Below are 19,414 nucleotides of genomic sequence, written 5' to 3' on the forward strand. Positions count from 1 at the left end.
GATCTGTCTGCATGATCCAAGAGGCAGCGCTGACTCCTTCCAAAACTTTATCAATCATCTTTCCCCTTCAATTCATTTCCAGGACTCTCAAGAACAGCCCACACTGGTTGCCTTCTGTTCCTACCACCAAATCGCTCCTTAACACTTTCCCTATTCCCCACTAACCAGCCATCTAGAAGGGGACCAGTGACAATCACCAGCAAATCAAGCGTCCTCTTCTCAGCCCCTCAGTTATAACACATCTGCAGGATCAGACACTCCCTCCTTCTTGGAACGCTCCTCTCCTTTGGTCTCTGCAAATTTCCCATTTTCCTGGTACCCTCCTGATCTCTTCTCTGTCTTATTCAGTGGATCCCTCTTATGCCCTTCACCCCCCTCCCCATAGATGTAGATTTTCCTTAAGGATCTGTCCTCGGCCTTGCCCCTATCCCTCCCAGATTCCAGTATTAATCCTCTGCTGATGAAATGGCCTCTGGGAGAGGCATCACAAAGTAATGGCTATGAGCACTGACCCTAGAGTCAGTCTGCCTGAGTTTCAATCTCCTCTCTGTCACATGCTAGTAACTTTGGCCAGTTACACTGTACCTCTGTTTGCTCATCTGTAACATGAGGACTCCTGGGGATCATGTACATAGTGCCCTAGACCAGTGTCTCACAAGCAGTGAGCTTCACGCAAATGTTTGCTGCTACATAGTCCGGGCATCCCCTCACCTCCCCCCAGGCCCCAACTTCCACCTGCACTCCAGACCCACTCCAACTCGTTGCATCATATTTTTGCCCTGAAGGTCACTAAGAAATTCACCATGTCCATGATTGCCTTCATGTCTCCTTCATTTCTCCCCACGAAAGATCCTGCTTGTCAGGATCTGTGTTGATCATGTCTGTGTTGGAGATCACCACTACCCGGATCAGTATGCCATCCAGACCCTCACTTTCACTCACCATGGATATTCCATTGGTTATACAGCACCCCTCCCCCCAGCCCTGCATTTTCAGATTCTCTAATCTGGGCTATGTAAATGTTCTGAAATGGATCATGGCTGAGCACCATGTGAATGGAGTAAATGCCACTGAACCACACACTTTCGCTAATTAATTAATTAATTAATTACTTTATTCTGAGAGAGAGGACATGAGCATGCATTGGGGGGAGGGGCAGAGGGACAGGAAAAGAGAGAATCCCAAGCAGGCTCCATGCTCAGCATTGAGCTTGGCACAGGGCTTGATCCCACCACCCTGAGATCATGACCTGAGCCACAATCAAGATTTGGATGCTTAACCAACTGAGCCACACAGGTGTCCCTGAATGGCACACTTTAAAACAGTTGAAAGGATAGATTTCATTTTATGTGTATTTTACCACAATAAAAAACATCTGTCTCTCCACCTCCATAGCTTACCACCATAGTCCAGGCCACTGGAATACCATCAGAGCCTCCTAAGTGATCTTTGATGTTTCTACTTTTGCCTACCCCCAAAGGCATGGATCCAGTGGGTCCGAGGGTAGGGCGTGGGGACATCCCCTACTAACAAGTACTCCTCAGAGTGCTTACTTAAAGTTTAGGAATCTCTGCCACAGGATCCAACCCCTTTGTCTGGCAAGATCTTTCATGTCTTTCTCTAGTGTGCCCCCCTTCCCCTTTATTTCACTTTTTCCTATAGTTGCTTTATGTTGTGGCCAAGGGTGCTAATAGGCCATGAACTAAGGAGTAGGATTAAGAGAACACTCTGAACTTCAAGGAAAAAGAAAGCGAAAGAGAGAGCTCTGGATTTAAATCTTAGTTCAAGTCTTAGCCTCCCCACTTACTAGATCTATGACCCAAAGGAATCTACTTTACTTGTCTGATCACCAGTCTCCTTCTCTATTGTTGTTGTTGTTGGTGGTGGTGGTGGTGTTTTAAATAGTACTATGTTACAATCTGGCTGTGAAGATCAGATTAGGTAACATATGCCAAGTCCTTAGTGTGTGCAATACTTTTGTAAAAAAAATTAATGGTGGGCGGGGGGGGTGGGAGGTTGAGGAACCAGGTGGTGGGTAATAGGGAGGGCACGTACTGCGTGGAGCACTGGGTGTGATGCCAAAACAATGAACACTGTTATGATGTAAATAAACAAATAAACGAATTAAAAAAAATTAATGGTTTTTTAAGCTTTGAGGAAAAAATGATACATGTTAAAGACATAATTTTTCAGTGAATATTAGAGTTGTTTCCTTAGTACTTAGCCCAGTGTGTGGTCCATATCCAGAGCTAGATACATTCTCTTTGGCTGTTGTTGTTAGTACTAAGATCATCATAGCTGGGGCTAGGATCAAGCACACCAGCAGAGAGCCTAACCTTGGCAAGGTGAAGGAGCAGGTCTTCCTGAGTGTCGGAAGAGTTTGAGATGGCTGTGTGCAGATGGGTCGGATGGAAGCTGAAGAAGCTTCTGTCATTTGGCCTCAGTCTTTTCAGTAATGAAGGAGGTGAAGTCATCTCCTGAGAATGAGGGGGAGGGATGGGGATGGGGGCTTGAGAAGAGGGCAGGAAGTTTAGAGCAGCTGCTGCAGGGAATGTGATAGGGAGTCAGCAAGCGAGGAATGAACGGATTGTTGAACAGCCAGAGGGGCCAGCTTAGGGTAGAGAGCAAGTATTGGCAGTGAACCCGATGAGTAGGGTTTCTCCAGCAAGCCAACCATGGAAACAATCACCTTCCAGGGGTCACTCGGGGGTGCAGATTGGAAAGGCAGGACTAGGACAAAAGTTAAAGAGGTTATGGATTCTTGGGTGGCCACAGGCATAGTGGAAATGCCCACGGACCTGGGCTAAAAGGGAAGGCTCACTTATTCATTCAAAAGATATTTAACTACCACATACTGTATAAATATTATACAAGTACCTGGCATGGGAGATGCTGTAAAAGACCAGACCCACAATATCCCTGCTTTCAACATATATCTGCACAAAGACTTGCCTACAAATATTCATTGAAGCTTAGGTCATAGTTGCAAAAACCTGGAAACAACCCGATGTCCTTCAGCAGGTGAATAGATAAACTTTGGTACATCCTACAATTATTGTGTCATAAGAAGAAACAAAGTAGCAATACATGCAACAACGTGTAAAAATCAGTGGGCTGAGTAAAGGAAATACATACCACATGATTACATTTATACAAAATTCTAGAAAATGCAAATTAATCAATAGTAACAAAAAGCAGATCACTGCTGGTCTGGACCAGCAGGAAGAAGGCACAAATAATCAAGGGGAAATTTTTGGTGGTGATTGATATGTCCTCTTCATTAACTTGATTTTGGTGATGATTTCACAGGTGTATACATGTTAAAATCAATCACATTATATATATCAAACATTTTTTTTTGGAAAGAGAGAGAGTGTACATGAGTCGGGGAGGGGGTCAGAGGGAGAGAGAGAATCCCAAGCAGGCTCCATGCCCAGAGCAGAGCCTGATGCAGGGCTTGATCTCGCGACCCCAAGATCATGACCTGAGCCCAAATCAAGAGTCAGATGCTCAATTGACTGAGCCACCCAGGTATCCCTCACATTGTATATTTTAAATGTGTGCACTTTTTATGTTTTGGCCTGAAGAAAATCCTTGCCTTCATGGAACTTACAGCCTAAATGGGAGAGACTGGTAATAGACCAGTAAGTAAACAAACATGGTATTTTTAGACAGTGCTTCATACTGTGAAATTAAAATAAACAAGGTAATGGGATAGAGAATAGGGTGGGGGCTGGGATAAAGGAACAACTATAGATAGATGGTCAAGGAAGGCCTCTGGAAAAGTGGCATTTGAGCTGAGACTTGAATGAAGAGAAGGAAAACAGCCATGAGAAGATGTAGAGGAAGAATATTCCAGGCAAAGAAGCAGCACATGCAAAGCCTCTGAGACAGGAGTGAGCTTGATGCATTCAAGGAACAACCAAAAGATTAGCGTAATTTGAGTTTAGTGAGCAAGAAGGAAGAGTATCCAGGAGATAAGGTTTAGAGAGGTCTTGTCGACCATGGGGAGGAGTTGGGATTGTATTCTAATTGTGTGGGTAATCCAATGGAGGTCCTTACATAGACACATAGAGACAAGACATGATCTGCTTTATACTTTAACACTCCTCTGGCTGTTGTGTGAAGAACTAACTCCAAGGGATCAAAGGTAAAGGCAAGAAGACCAGTTAGAAAGTGCTATATTAAACCAGGTAAGAAATGATGGGGTGCAGACAAGGGTGGTAGAAGAGATCATGAGAAATGGTTATATGTAGAATTCCTTTTGAAAGTACAGTTGGAAGGACTTGTCTCCTAAATTGAATATGGAAGGGTGAGTGGAAATGGAGAATCAGTATGACTTCTGTTTTGGCCTAAGCAGCTAGATAAATAATGGTAGTACCATTTACAAAAGAAGAAAAAGGAGGAGAAGGAGGAGAAGAAGGGAAGATTCATATGGCAATGCCCACCTGCCAAAGACCACCAGGAACAAACCTGTGGTTGAACAAATTGGGTTTATGGTTCTTGGCAAGAAGGGAGAATTCATACCATGGGTAATCATGAGTGTCTTGATAAGAGGTGTTAGAAAACACTTACTAATGGATTGGAGCTTCTCTTGGGTGATTTGGGGAACGGCCCAAGGAAGTGATCATTTGCTCTGGATTGGATGCTATTAGGAGGGGAGGCTAATTCTGGGATGAGGTATCTTAATAGCTCTTATCTAGAATGAAGGAAGACTAAAGTTATAAGTGGGGAGAGAACTAGCAGTTAGCTGGGAAGAGAGGATGTTTGGTATTTTCGAGCTTCACAATGACCTTGTTTGTGTCCGTACTTAGATAATGTTAGGCAGTGGTCTTCTTTTGTCTCACTTTATCATGATCACAGAGATACGTCTTGTCATTAAACTTACCCGATATTGGTGTTCTGTGAGATGGTTTACATTCAACATGAGAATAATGTGACCAACTTGTGAACACCAGGCCAGCTTCTAACCAATAGTAAGGCCTACATGTAATTGTCAGACTGGTTCCCTGATGACAAGGGCTGTTTTTTTTTTTCTCAAGTAGAAGAGCAAATTTGGGGGACAAAGTGTCAAAAGCTCTGTTTTGGACATGTTTATGTTTAGACAGGTTTCAACACTCAAGTAGAGATGTTAAGGAGGCAGTCAGATATGCAGGTCTGGAGCTCAGAATAGGAGTTTGGGGGGATTTAAAGAAACATAAATTTGGGGATCATCATAGCGAAGATGGTATTTATATATGAAGAAGAAATTTTTGCATGTTGGGACTACTCAACATCACCAAGGGGGAGAAAATAGAGGAAGGAAAGAAGGGGTTCTCAGGATGGAGCCCTAGGCAATTGAATGGCAGGGGTAACCAGCAAAGGAGGCCAAGAAGAAAAAGGACTGGTGAAGAAGGAGATGAACCAGGGGTTGTGGAAGTCAAGAGAAAGTTTTAAGAAAGGAGCATGAAATGCTGCTGAGCTGTCATAGAGATGAAGACTGAGAATCAAGCAACATGCAGGTCATTCGTCACCATGACAAAACTGTCTGTCTCACTGCTGTGGTGTAGGTGACAGCACAGCTGCAGTGGATTGGGGCAAGACTGGAAGTTACCATTACTCAGCCTTGACTATGAACCAGGCATTATGTTAAGCTACTCAATCTCCACCACAACCCTGGGAGGTAGGTGCTATTTCTTACATCCATTCTACAGATGCGGAAAGGGGCTTGGAGAAGGTTTAGCAATGGCCCTCACATTACACAGGTGGTCAGGCTCTAGAGCTCATGCCACACGCACTATGCTATTCTGCATTAGCAGATGATAGAGACCATGAAGAGGTGGGGCTCTTGAACTGACTGCCCTTGGATTTGCTGGAGGGAACGTTGAACCTCTGAGGGAGGGTGCCAGTTCCTTCGGACATGATAGGAATTCCATCCTTCCAGGTCCTCAGAAACTCCGTGCTGGTATTTATTCCCTCAGTCTCCTCAACCATTCCTCTCCAGCATCCTTTTTGCGAAGTTAGCCTTCCAACAGACAGAGTCTAACTGGGGAGCAGGCCAAGGGCTTCTCTCCCCTTCTGTCTGTCCCACTTACTCCCATCTCCACCCCATCCCACCCTCCACCCCGGGAGACTCACATGGAAATGCAGATACCCTTTTAGAGGGCTAAGGGTCAAATCTTCCCAACAACCCCAGAAGTAGTGGGACAAATTAAAAAAAAAAAAGCCAAAGTGCTGTTCTTGAGCTAATCACAATGGTTGGTATCACCAGAGCAGCCTTATCCATCTCAGGTTTGGGAGTCTAGGACAAGCTCCCATTCACAACTCCCACTCTCACAGGTGTCTGAAAGCCACCGCTAAAGATGCATTGCTCCCTTTTGCCGTGCCAACTCAGGTGGTCAGCTGTCTCAAGATGAAGCTGAACATCCCTTTCCCAGCCACCAGCTGCCAGAAACTCATTCAGCAGATGATGAACGCACACTTTGCACCTTTGATGAGAAGCACATGGCCACAGAAGTTGTTGCTGACACCCAAGGGTTATAGGGTCCTAATCAGCGGTGGCCATGACAAACAAGGTTTCCCCATGAAGCAGGAACACTTAACCTTTGGCCGTGTCCACCTGCTATTGGGTAAGGGGCATTCCTGCTGCAGACCAAGGAGGATGGGGGAAGAAGGCACAAATCCGTGCGGAGTTGCATTGTGGCTGCCAATCTCAGTGCTCTCAACTTGGTTATTATGAAAATAAAAGGAAGAGGAAAAGGATATTCTTGGACTCACTGATACTATTGTGCCTCGTTGCCAGGGGCCCCCAGACTCTCTCAGAATCCACAGACTCTTCCATGTAAAGAAGATGATGTCCACCAGTATGTTGTGAGAAAGCACCTGAACTAAGAAGGTAAGCATCCTATGACCCAACTGCCCAAGATTCAGCATCTTGGTCCTCCATATGTCCTATAACACCAAGTCAGTTTACTCTAAAGAAACCGTATGCCAAGCAAAATAAGAAAGAGGCCACAGAATATACTAAGCTTTTGGCCAAGAGAATGAAAGAAGCTAAAGAAAAACGCCAGGAGCAGATTGCCAAGAGATGGAGGTTGTCCTGTCTTCAGAGAGCTTCTCTCTTGGAGCCTGAGTCCAGCCAAAATGGAGAGTTTTCCAAAAGTAACAAATCAACAAGATCAGACATCAACAAAGATGATTCCTTGGGTCATCATGGGGCTGAACAGCAGATGAGATGTAAATGAGTGAGAACATAGCAGGGGCAGCAGGGAAGGAACAGTTCTGGAAGCTGGGACTGAGAGTGACAGTGAAGCTTGGAACAGAAAGCGAAAACAGGAGATCAAAACCTATCCCACAGTTCCACCCAAGGCTGGTCCTACCCACCATGCCCCCAGACAAGTGGCCCCATGAGAAGAGAAACAAAATTAAACAGGCCCCCCTTGTCTCCTTTCTTTCTCTTCCAGGCCTGCTGGAGGTGGGCCCCCTGCTAGGTCATCTTGAGATCCTAAAAGAGCCAAGGCGAGGCCCCCTGTTTCTTCAGGGACCTGATGTGTTTTCAGGACTGGACATCTTGTGGGTCAGGTACGTGGGAATTCAGCGAATGCGTACTGCAAGCCAGTCCTTCGTGACCACCTGAGTCCTCTGCAGGGTTCTAAACACAGCTGGCAGTAAGAGGAGGATGTGACTTGAGAAGCTGTGGGAAGTTACAGTATGCCTGTTCCCACCCAGCCCCGGCCCCAACACACACAAACCCTTCAAGATATCACTCTTTCCAGATTTCACCAAAATCCACAACTAGAGCTTCTTTCCTTGGGTTTCACCTTTACATTGTCCTGAGTGATCTATTATGAACCGTGAACACCCCTTCAGGGGCTGAGAGAGAGCTCGGTACTCCACATGTGCTATGCTCTGAGATCCCTCTCAAATGGAAGAGTTGCTTTAATCACATTGTCTTCCTGGAACGGCAGTAGGTTGTGTTAAGTGACAACAGGGGCTGAAAAGGTGACTTCTCATCCAGCTTCTTCTCCCAGAAGCCATTTTGATAGGTGATTCAAATTCACCTGGAGTTGGCTATTGACCCATGTGATCCATTCTCCCTTGGTGGTCCTCAGTCACCCTCCCTAACCTTCACAGAACATTCTAGATTGCTCTTCCTGCTACCTCCCTGATGAAGCCTGTGATTCCTTCCCTTCATTCTCTTTTCTTCTGCCCTCTCTCAATCCTTGACCTGTGTCTTCAAAGTCTAGGCTCCAGTCCTGGTGGTACCCTGAAAATACAGTATTATTGTCGTATTTTTAAAAAACAGGTCACTGTGGGCCTGCGGGAAGAGAGGATGAGTAGGATGGTGAGGCGGTTATACACAGACTCCTAGTCATCCAAGATTCTGAGAATGGGGAGATGGGCTCAGAAATCTGGGAGGTAGTGGCCAAATCCCTACAATCCTCTCTCTGAGCAGTAAGAGCAGGCTCTGCTGAGCAAGAATTTTCTCTCCCTGCCCCCCCGCCCATCCTCCCCCGTAGGACTGTTTAAAGGCATTCCCCCAAGGAGGGGAAAAAGGGAAATATAAACTTAACACCTTATGCTTCTTATAGCTGTTGTACTTCCAGCTTTTTCCCATGCATTATCTTACTTGATCTTCAAATCCCCACAGCTGTGGAGACAGGCCCGGGGAGGCTAGGCAGCTCGTTCTGAGAAACAAAGCCGGCTAACTGGCAAAGCCAGGGCTGGACCCCGGCTCTCCCGATTCTGGTCCTGTGCTCTCCACCACACCACACACATTTGCTTGAGCCGTCAGGCAAGATCCTTTGGAAAGCAGCCCAGTCCCTTTTCTCTTTGTTGATACAAATCATGTGCAGATCTTTAGTTTCTAAAGGAGATGGAAAATTGAAAAGGAGAAGGTGGTAACTACAAACAAATGAAAGACCCCATTTATAGCCCTCTAGAAAAGTGAATTGACAACACAGAACTACGTCTGAAATGGAAGTAAAGTTTCCATTTAGTTTTGCGCTGTCGATGAGGGCTTCCAGACGTTGGAACTCCAAACATCTAGTTGTGCTCTGTTGAAAGCCTCAAGTTACAATTAAGAAAGCATGGGTCTCTTTCTTCATTATTATTATGGAGCAAAGATCTGACCTGACCTAAAACAGGATTTGCTTACACAAAAGGGAGAAATAGACTGCTGGGTGGGTTGGGGAAAAAAAGAAAGAAAAAGAAAAATCACTCCAATTTATTAGAATCACGTTCAGGAGAAGGCTAACAGTCCCCCAGTTTGGACAGTTAGCTCGTGCTATTCAGGAATATATTATGAAAACGGCCAAGCCCCTCCTTTCTTCTATGTTTTGCTAACCACGATATGAGCATTTCAATGGTGTTCACAGCCCCCTTCCTTCCTGCTGGTAGAGATTCATGTGCCTGGGCTTCTGGGAAACTCCATATCTGGGACAGAGTCGTAACCCTGGATGTACTTGGGAAAAGCAAATGGACAGTAAAGCAAATCATCCTATCCGGGCCAGGTCACTTTTCTCACTGGGAGAGCTCTGTGGCTCCTCTTACTACATGTTCTTCACAGTTCCCTAATCAGCATTAAAAAGTTAAAATGTTTTTGAAAGCAGAAATAGTTTTGCAGCGGGTTTTCCCACAGCTGACACATTAATGTTAATTATGGGCATTGCTGGGAGCAGTTTCCTTTATATACATATTATTTTGGGCAGTATGTTTTTTTAATGTCTGTGAAAAATGGTACCTAATTTGTCAACACTCAACCAGTGATTATGCTCATTATCAGAACAACTTTGTGTCCCCATTCATGCCAGATAAATGGGGGACAATGTTGTACTTGACATACAGGGCTGGGGACTGTTCACCACCCCACTCGCCCCTGGCATGGCTAGGTATCCGTGGCCTCCCCCAACATCCCACTCAGGCCTCCCTGCCTGACCCTGAGGAGGCTCTCACAGCATCTCCTTTCTCCCTGCCATTGTCTTGGACTGCTGCCCAATCCCCGATCCCCACCTGCACAGCCTTAAGGCTGAAACCAAGACTGGAGATCAGCCAAGGCAGCAAGGCCAGCTGATCTTTGGGGAGTTGAGTGGATCCTGGGAACGAAAGTAGGTTCATTTAACTTATTAACAGCTCCAATAAAATGCCAGATGGGCTACAAGATCAAAACCAATGACTTGAATGTGGTTTATATCTTATCAGCTCATTGAGGTACCCCACAATATATTTGCTTTGCTGTCACAGAAACCACAGCTGTATTGAAGCAAGTTGGCTTAATGCTAAGAGGTGATTTGTGTTCGATGAAGCCCAAACAGCCACCATCAGGTCTAAGCTGTTAAGCCCTAGCAGGCAAGTTCTGCTGATCTTGAGAAAAGGGAGAATACATCAAAAAGTGTGCACCTGTAGCTTTACCCATCACTGGCTGAGATTGCTCAGCTGAAGCATTGTCCCTCCCACTCATGACTTATGCTATTTGATGGCTTTTCTCTTTTAGTAAGCCACATGTTTGAGACTTGCAAAGGTGGCTTCTGAAAATTAATTTTGGTAATAGCTAATAGTGATGGGCATGAGAGGTTCATCTGAAAAACTGCGTCAGTGGGAGAGCCTCATTTAGCATTGTGATATTTCAAGGTGCTTCAGAATTAAGGGGGGGGGAGAACTTTTGAAACCCTTGAAAAAATGACCCATTTAGCCATATCAACATTTTCTTCCCCCACAATCACCTCTACCACGTTGGAATTGAATATACAGATATAAACACCACAACAACGCAACCCTCAAATCTAACCATCATTTCCAAAAGCAAAAAGGATTCTTTTTCTACATAGTACCTGGTCTCAAGGCTGGCATCTCTGAGACAAGAGTATTAGGTTATTGCTTCAACAACCTTTATTACCTGCCTCTGACATTCCCCAGGTTACAGAGAAGGCAAACGTCTGAGCCTCGTGTTCCATACAAGAAGCAGACAGCTGCGATAAAAACTGAATCCACATGGGGGGCGGCATTTGGAGGTACGGAGGTGATACACCCAGCCCTGGTTACCCATATCAGAAGACAGCAGAGCTGCTCAAAATCAGGCAAGTTACCTTTGGGATGACAACTGGATGCAAGAAAGCCATACAGTTGGGGTCATAGGTCTTCCCCTGCCCTTGAGCTTCCCTCCCCCTTCAGTCCCCATTCAGTCCACTCTAGCCCACAGACTGGTCCTAGTGTCCTGCGAGCTCCCTGCGGCAAGAGGGAGGGAGAGGAAAGATGTCTGAGGTCTCTTGATTTTCTTTGTCTTGGTCCCTAAGGCAACAAGAAGCTGGAGCTGCTGCGGCCTGCCTGGCAGCGATGGCAAGTCCGCTGGCTCTGCAGAGCGAGCAGTCCCTGGCAGGCCCTGGAGCAGCTGCCCATTAGACGGACCAGAGTTCTGATGGACTTCATGGCTTCCCTTCAATGCCAGGTGTTGGACGTTGTGGATTCAGTTTCGCAGAGGGCTGGAGCGTGCTGTCAGGGCTGTCTGAAGACAAGAGAGCAGAGGCAATTTAGTGCAGTTGGGTGTGCGGGGCGGGGCGGGGGGAGAAGGGATAGGGGGTGGGGAGAGGAGGGAGAAACCTGGCTGGGCTGGGTAAGGGGGGTACTTCTTCCAGAGCCTGTCAGACAAGGTCTGCGGGACTTTTCCTTGCCTGGGCCTCGGTTGAGGCGGCGCCTGGAAGGGAAGGAAAGGGGCAGGCGGGCGCTGCACCCGCAGGGGACGAGGCAGCTGAGGAGGGCGCACACGCGAGGGGCAAGCGGGGGTGGCGGGTCTAGACCCCCTCCGTGCCCATGGCCGGGGTGGGCGGCGCCCCGGGAGCCAGCTGGCGGCGGCCGGCGGCCGGCGAGCCGGTGGCAGTCTCTGCATCGGCGGCGGCCCATTCGTGCGCCGCGCAGGCCTGGGCCGGCTCGTCCTTGGCCTCGACGAGCTTGCGGGAGCGGGTGTAGGCCAGGATGAGGCCTCCGGCCAAGCAGGCGTAGAAGATCATGATGAGCAGGATGTAGAGATAGGCGTCGTCGCCCTTGGCGCTGGTCGCCTCGCGGCCCACGAACGGGTCGGGCACGACCCCCATGCCCATGCTCGGGCCCGAGCCGGCGCCCAGGCCGCTGGCGTTGCCCCGGTGGTGCAGCTCGAGCAGCAGGCGGCTGAGTAGGGTGCGCAGCCGCTGGCTCTCGCTGCAGTTCATGGCTGTCGGGGAGGTGCACGGCGGCTCCAGGACGCTGCTGACCTTTCCCCCGAGGCGAGGGGAAGCGGGCAAGAGGCGGCGGCGACGGCACCCGGCTCCCGGCTCCCGGGCGGGCAGTGGCTGGGGGCGCGGGCAGCGCGGGCCTCCTTATCCCCTCACCCCCGCCCTCCTCCCCTTCCCCACCACGCCCCCTCCGGCCCGAGGCCGCCTCTTCCCAGGCTCCGGCTGTCTGGGCGCTCTGGGGAAAGGGGACAGCTGGTGGGGGGAGGAGAAGGGGACAAGGGAGGGGGCGAGGCCCCTAGAGGGGCGGGGGCACGGAATGCGCTAGGCCCCAGGCAGCGGAGGCTGGCAGGGCAGCTCGCTGGGGCCAAGCCTGGACCTTGGGCTGCGGAAGAGAATTCCTTCCAAGTTCTGGCCACCTGCCCTTGCAGGCCCGGCTTTGGCCCAGAGACAACATCTGGTCCCCCAAGACAAGCCCTGCCCCCGGGGTTCTGTCCGCGCTGCCTGCCCATAACGGGGCTGCCAAGGCCGCCTGTCCAAGTCCTATGGCAACTGCTCCCATAGACAAGGACCCTAGCCTATCTTTCCAGCCGGTTCTCCTCCCTCCCCCCACCCCCCCTGCGCAGAGGAGGAGAGCATCTCATTCCGAAGATGCTCAGGACAAACCGCGGGGCTGAAGGACAAATTGGGCCGCTGAAGCAGAGTACGACTCCCTGGTCTCCCAGAAGGGGGGCTGACATACACCGGCCTCCTCGGAAGGACCCCTGCCCCGACCTCCTATCCCATTTTTAGAGAGGCCTACACACATCTTAGCATGTGACTCCCCTTCCACAATGTGACCCTGTTTCCTGCCAGCAAGCCCTCTTCCCAGAAATGAAACCAAGTTCTTCCATTAAAAGGAACACAGACATTAAATAGGCCCTTGGATGACAGTCACTAGACGTATCAGGATGTGAAAAGTGCGTCTTCTAGAGAAAACGCACACCTGCTTTCTCTGCATCGGATTAGGCCCTCCGGCCCCCAGCCCCGAGCCCCTCCAGGCCTAGGCCCTGCCGGCTTGTTGTAAGGCAGCCATTCCCCAGCCCCCCCAGACGGTATCTTCTTTTAGGGGAAAGCAAGGCACTGAGACCAATAGCCTGGGCTTCACCACGGAAACATGCCCAAAGAATTGATTTGTAGACAGTGAGTAGGAAAAAAAAAATCAACAACAGGAGATCGTGCTGATCAGGTCTGGTTACCGAGTGAGAATAGAAGGAATGAAAAAAAGGATATGTCTTTATGCAGGCCTTGAGAATCAAGCTGCCTGTTCGAGACAGTTTGGTCCAGCAGCCATTCAGTCTGCAGGTGCCATGGGTCAAAAAAGGAGGCGTTTTGGGTGCCTCTGCCCCAGCTGCCCTCCAGGGAATGCAGGCTTCTGCATCTTAGGGTGAGATTGGCACACCGGGGAACTATATCCAGGGTCTCAAACAGCCTTGCTTAATAGCTTCTACCCAAGTCTCAGAGGCATTCCACGTAGTCCTGAACACTGACTCCCTCCCAACCACCTTACCTCAAGGTCCTCACCTCTGACGAGCTCAGGAAAGAATTGTTAAAGTGACTTGGCATGAATGCCAGAGGACACAACTAGAAAATTCTCAAAACAGTATCAAACCAGGGACAGGACTGAAAAACTAAAAGACTTCGGTTACCTATTACATCATGCCCAGAAATCTCTAGGGCTTGGGGATCTGGGGGTGAGGAAGAAGCCCCTTTGCTGTCACATAAAAGTCATTTAAATTTCTGTTGTACTTTCAACAGCCTTATGAACTAATAGGATTATTCTCATTTTCAGAAGAGGAAACAAGTTCAAGTAGTTAAGTAGCAGGACTAGAAAGATAAAGTTTAACCTTGTTCTTCTCAGTCCTAAAACATTATTCTTGTCACATGAATGGTATCCATGAACTGCCTCCATTTTTTCACCTCTCCCTGCCTTCTAGAATCTGGCACATTTTGCCAAACCGCTCTCTGTAAGTTCACCAACGACCTCCTGATTCAAGGGTCTCTGCTCAGTTTGCATCTCTGACCTCAAGGATGAATTTGATACTATCAACCACCCACTCCTTCCTGTAAGTGTCCTACCCTTGGCTCTCATGGCATTGCAGTCTCAAATTTCTCTTCTTATCTCTCTGAGCCATCATTCTCTGTCTCCTTTGCTGGCTCCTCTTCTTTCCTTTCCTCCTCCCGTTAACTGTTGGAATCCCTGAAGACTCAGTCCTCAGCTTTTCTCTCTTAACATCCATTTCCTTGGAAATCTTCTCCTTACATGGTTTCACGGACCACCTGACGTATATGTAGCCAAATCTGAATCTCTAGCTCTGATTCTTTCTCAGATCCACCCCCTCCTTCCTTTCTAGTTTTGCTACCATAAACTTAACGCAAGCTCTCACTACCTCAGGTCAAATAGGCAAACTGCGGAGTCTTCTGGCAAATCTCCCTGCCTGTAACCCAATCTGCCCTGCTCTGGCTAGAATACAGATCTTCCTCGACTTACAATGAGGTTATGTCCCAATAAACCCAACGTAAGTTGAAAAGACCTTAAATCGAAAATGCACTTATTATACCTAACCTGTAACACAGCTTAGCCTAGCCTATGGTAGACATGCTCAGAAGTCTTCCATTAGCCTCCAATTGGGCAAAGTCATCTAACACAAAGCCTATTTGATAATGAAGTGTTGAATATCTCATGTAACTCACTGAATACTGTGCTGAAAACAGAATGGCTGTGAGTATATTTGTTATTAATGAGAGTGAATCAGAACACGTACAGCCAGTCCGGGAAAAGATCCAAATTCAAAACAATTTCAAGTACACTTTCTAAGAAGGTGTATTGCTTTTGTACTATCGCAACGTCAAAGAATTATTAGTCAAGCCATCCTAAGTCAGAGACTTTCTGTCATTGTCTTCCAACACCGCTTCTGCCAATTCCCCTCTATGTTCAGAAACCCAGAGTCACTTCCTTTTGCTTCTTTAATGAAGTCCAATCTTTTTGGCTGGGCCTGAGGTCCTCACCAGCAGTGGACACCATCTTCTCCCCCTTGAATTTGAAGAACAGCTTATTTTGAAAAGCAAAACCCTGCAAATAACCAGAAATCTTATAACAAGAGCTAAAACGATTATATAAATATATACAAAGCTAACTCTAATTCCATTAAATGAAATAATTGATAGAGAGAGAACACGTTACTAATTCACAGAAAACTGGCATGGGGGGCAGGAGATGTGGAGAAGGGGATGGAATCAGGAATGGAGACTAGTCATAAAATTTTAAAAGGCCCAACCCTCAGCAAAAAAACAACAGGTGTATGTGTGGGGATTCTGGCTTTCTTTTCACTCAAGGGGCTGCTGGGCCTTCAAATCCCAGTCCCAGGCCAGCCCTGAATGGCTGAGATGCCAACCCCATTTCCCCACCACACTTAATGAAACTACATCAGACAAGGATTCAGTCTCATTCCTCCCCACCCTTCCACCCACCCCGGCCCCAAACCTGCCTCCATACCTGTCACATAATCATCTGTTTATCCATCCTAGTCTAGAACTCACTTACTTCCTGGATGGTAATCAAGTGTGTCGACAAAGGGAAGTAATTTATAATCATGTATTTAGACTTTCAAAAAGTCTTGGAAAAGGTTCTGTCCCATGCCAAGTTTGTTTTAAAAGTACAATTGAGGCGCCATGGGCTAGGAAATGCTCTCGCCATTCCTTGAGAGTGTGAGTGCTTCCTGCCAATAGTGCAGCTCCATGGAAGTTGGTTGAATTGAACCGGAGTCGAATTTGGCTCCTGGACAAGGGGCAGGCGCAGATGGTAAGCACTGTTGGAGTCCAGAAGGCTGGCAGACCCACAATGGGCTCTGAGGAAGGGGCAGAGAGAAGGCTTCATGAAGCACGAAGTCCAGACCAAGAAGGAATCATTCATTCATTCATTCATTCCACAACTATTGATTGCATGTTTCGCTGGGCAGGATGCTGTGCTGAGTCCTACAGACACATGGGTCAAAGAGTAATCCTGGTGAACTATCTGTGGCTTCATGACTTTCACAGCCACTTGGGGAGCTGCAAAAAAGCAGGGAGTGAAAGGATCCAGAATGAAACGCATAGTAGGTATGAAGTCTCACCAGAGTTCTGTTTCAGGGAGAATGCGGACCCTGGACCCACACTTGAAACGCTAGAGTTCAAAGCCTTGTTTGAAGAAGGAGATCCCCGGCGGTCTGAATTTACTGTTATAGCAACCCACCTTACCCTTTCCTGCTCCCCCAGGGAAGGTGCATTCTCGAAAGAGGGAGGAGAACAAATGAGAAATTTCCTGGGTCCAACTGAGGCTTCTTAGTTGTTCCATAAGAATATGTGCGGTGTTTGGGGAGGGGGGACTTGGCTGGGGTTTGATAAAGGTCACAATATTTATGGGCTGGAATGGGCCTGAGGGACTTTAAGTGCCTACTTTAGAGACTTTGAGACATCTCGGCAGGCTTGTGCTGAGGACATCCTCTATCGAAGCCACAAACTCGAGCATCAGATGCGGTGCTCTGATCCTCGTGGATTGTATGCTTAACATGTGCTGGACAGATTCCATACGTTATGTTCATTAACCTTACAGCAACCCTGCAAGGCAGGTAGGGGTGACATCACACATATTTCCAAGCAGCAGGTCTTGGGCACTGACCGCTCAGAATAGACTAGCAATTGGAACAGACACTGGCTGTAAACAACCTGTTTAGCCTCACAGAGCCACAATCTAGTGGAACAAAGAAGTAAGAGAAGGGCATAGACTAAACAGCTTCCTCTTTCCCAAAAGATGGGAAGGAGGAGAATCTCATCTCCTCGCCACTGCCTGGGTCATTGTGCACCTCCCTCCCCTCCATGTGCACTTCCATCTGTTCTCTCTCCTCATTGTACGTACATGAAAAGCTCCCTCGCCTGCCAACCCCTCTAAAGCAATGATATCTGTTGCAGCTGCCCCCTTTCTCCCAGCAATTTTCCAAGGATGTCACTTGTTGGCTTAAAATTCTTGAATGGGCCCCATTGGATCGCCAAATTATCACCTTAGTGCAGCCTTCCAGACTCTGCTCTGGCTTGAAAATCCCTTCCAATCATATTTGCAGCAATAACTACCCATATGTCTTCAATGCCGGGCACTTCGCCTTTTGTAATTATTGTTATTTTTTTTATTGCCCTGCAGTTGACTTACAACATTATGTCAGCTTTGGGTATCCAACCTGTAGGTTTGATACATTTATATGTTGCAATATGATTACACTGTAGCATGAGCTAACACGTCTGCCATGTGACATACCACTTCTTTCTTGCGGTGAGAACAATTAAGACATTTTACCACCAGATGAAATTTCACTCTCCTAAGCATCCCCACAGGGTGGGATAACAGGGACATGTGGGCTTGTCAGATGGTCCCTGCAGTCCTTTTGAGGGCAAGTGCTGCGTTCTTCCTCCTTGTGTCCCTCCCCTAGCATGGCGCAGTGCCTGTCATATCATAGGTGTTCAGGAAATATTTACCTGGGTTTGCGGTCTGCCTTCCTCCAATGAAACCTTTTTACATTTGAAAAAAATTTCACTCCACACAGGATACCAAACCTGGTGGTTACATTTTCGTTCACAAAGAAAAACATTGTGCAAAATTTCAAACGCACAGCAAAGCTGGAAAAATTTTATGGTGGAAACCTTATCACTTCCTAGCTAGTTTCCACCACTAATGTTTTCTCGCATGGGCTTTATCCACCGTCACCTAGCCATCTCTCCATCTGTCTGTCTAGCCACTGTCTTTTTCCTTTTTGAAGCTGCAGACATCAGCGCGCTTCACTCCTAAGCCCTTTCCACCTTCCTAACCTTAACTTGAATTCAGTATTTGCTTATGATTGTTCTCCTGCCGAGGTAAAATACCCCTAACATGACAGGCATAGACATTAACTGAACATTTGCTGAGTTTTGACAAATGTAACTGTATGACTGAACTGCCACGAAGATATAGAACCTTCTCACCACTCAAGAAAGCTTCCTCTTGTCCCTTCCCAGATGTTCCCTTCCCTCCCCCCCCCCTCAGGGGCAGCGGCTCTTCTGATTTCTTTTTTTCCCCATCATTGGTTAGTTTTGCCTGTTACATAACTTCATAGAAATGGAAGCATACAGTATGAATCCTTTTGTATAAGACTTCTTTTACTCAGCCTCATGTTTTTGAGAATCAGCTACATCACTGCATTATCTGTGATCACGGTGCAGTTTCATTTTCCATTATCCATTCTCCTACTGATGGATCCCTGAGATATTTCCGGTTTCTGGCCATGAAAAGCAAAGCCTTGACACCTGGGACACCTGGCTGGCTCAATCAGCAGAGCATGTGACTCTTGATCTTGGGGTTGTGAGTTTGAGCACCCATTCTGGGTGTAGAGATTGCTTAGGAATGAAATCTTTAAAAAAAAAAAAAAAGGACAGCTGCTACGAGTGTTTTCATACAAATCCTTTCGTGGACATGTGTTTTTCTTTTCCTTGGGTAAATACCTAGGGGTGGGAATGCTGGGTCACAGGGAAGATGGTTTTAGAAGACACAGCCAGACTGTTTCCCAAAGTGGTTGTATCTTTTTATACTCCCAAGGTTTGTGGTTGCTTTTAACCTTGACTTGTACCCATAAAATGCATTTACTCTTATACTTCTGAAGGGGCCCGGTCTGACCATTTGTGGTTTTTTACTTAAAAACTTCCCCCTGTTTTGCTGAGTGCTAAATGTACATCCAAAGTGTAGATAAAGTTGCTAAAATGTGAGAGCCAATTATGTGTGAGGACAACTTTCGCTGAAAGCTTATGTGTACCAAGCACTGGGAGAAGAACTTCATTGGCACTATCTCACTCAGTCCTTACAAGAACACTGTGAGGTAGGTATAGTACCATTCCCACTAGACAGACGAGGAAACTGAGGCCCAGAGAATTTACGTAACTTGCCCAACACCACACAGCATGCAGGTGGCCAGGGTCAGTAATCTTCATTACTGTCACGCTCTAATGCTGCTGTACAATGTCCTTCGGACAGAGGCTAAGGAGGGGGGAAAAAAACCTTCCGTATCAGAAGACTCATCCGACCCCCTTATTTTGCAACAGAAGACACAGAGGTCCAGGCAGAGGGGACTCGCCGAAAGTCCCCCATCGGTTCATACCGAGCCATCTGAATCCAGCCCAGAGGCCTTTCCACTCCACTG

At 47.4% G+C, this 19,414-nt stretch overlaps 1 protein-coding gene and 1 pseudogene across 1 annotated transcript; one reads left to right on the plus strand and one right to left on the minus strand.

Annotated features, from left to right (window-relative positions):
- The first annotated feature begins 6,391 nt into the window (after positions 1-6,391).
- Positions 6,392-11,376, plus strand: LOC123934719 (annotated as a pseudogene).
- Positions 11,377-11,622: 246 nt separating this feature from the next.
- Positions 11,623-12,235, minus strand: KCNE5 (potassium voltage-gated channel subfamily E regulatory subunit 5). Its single transcript, XM_045996412.1, has one exon. It carries the CDS (start codon positions 12,177-12,179, stop codon positions 11,766-11,768), a length of 414 nt encoding a protein of 137 aa, XP_045852368.1. The 5' UTR covers positions 12,180-12,235; the 3' UTR covers positions 11,623-11,765.
- Positions 12,236-19,414: the final 7,179 nt, after the last annotated feature.

Source organism: Meles meles, chromosome X (assembly GCF_922984935.1).
Source record: "Meles meles chromosome X, mMelMel3.1 paternal haplotype, whole genome shotgun sequence".
NCBI classification, from domain to species: Eukaryota; Metazoa; Chordata; class Mammalia; order Carnivora; family Mustelidae; genus Meles; species Meles meles.

Excerpts from the sequence above, each read along its gene's own strand:
- KCNE5 (XM_045996412.1), bottom strand. The coding sequence starts at position 12,179 with ATGAACTGCAGCGAGAGCCAGCGGCTGCGCACCCTACTCAGCCGCCTG.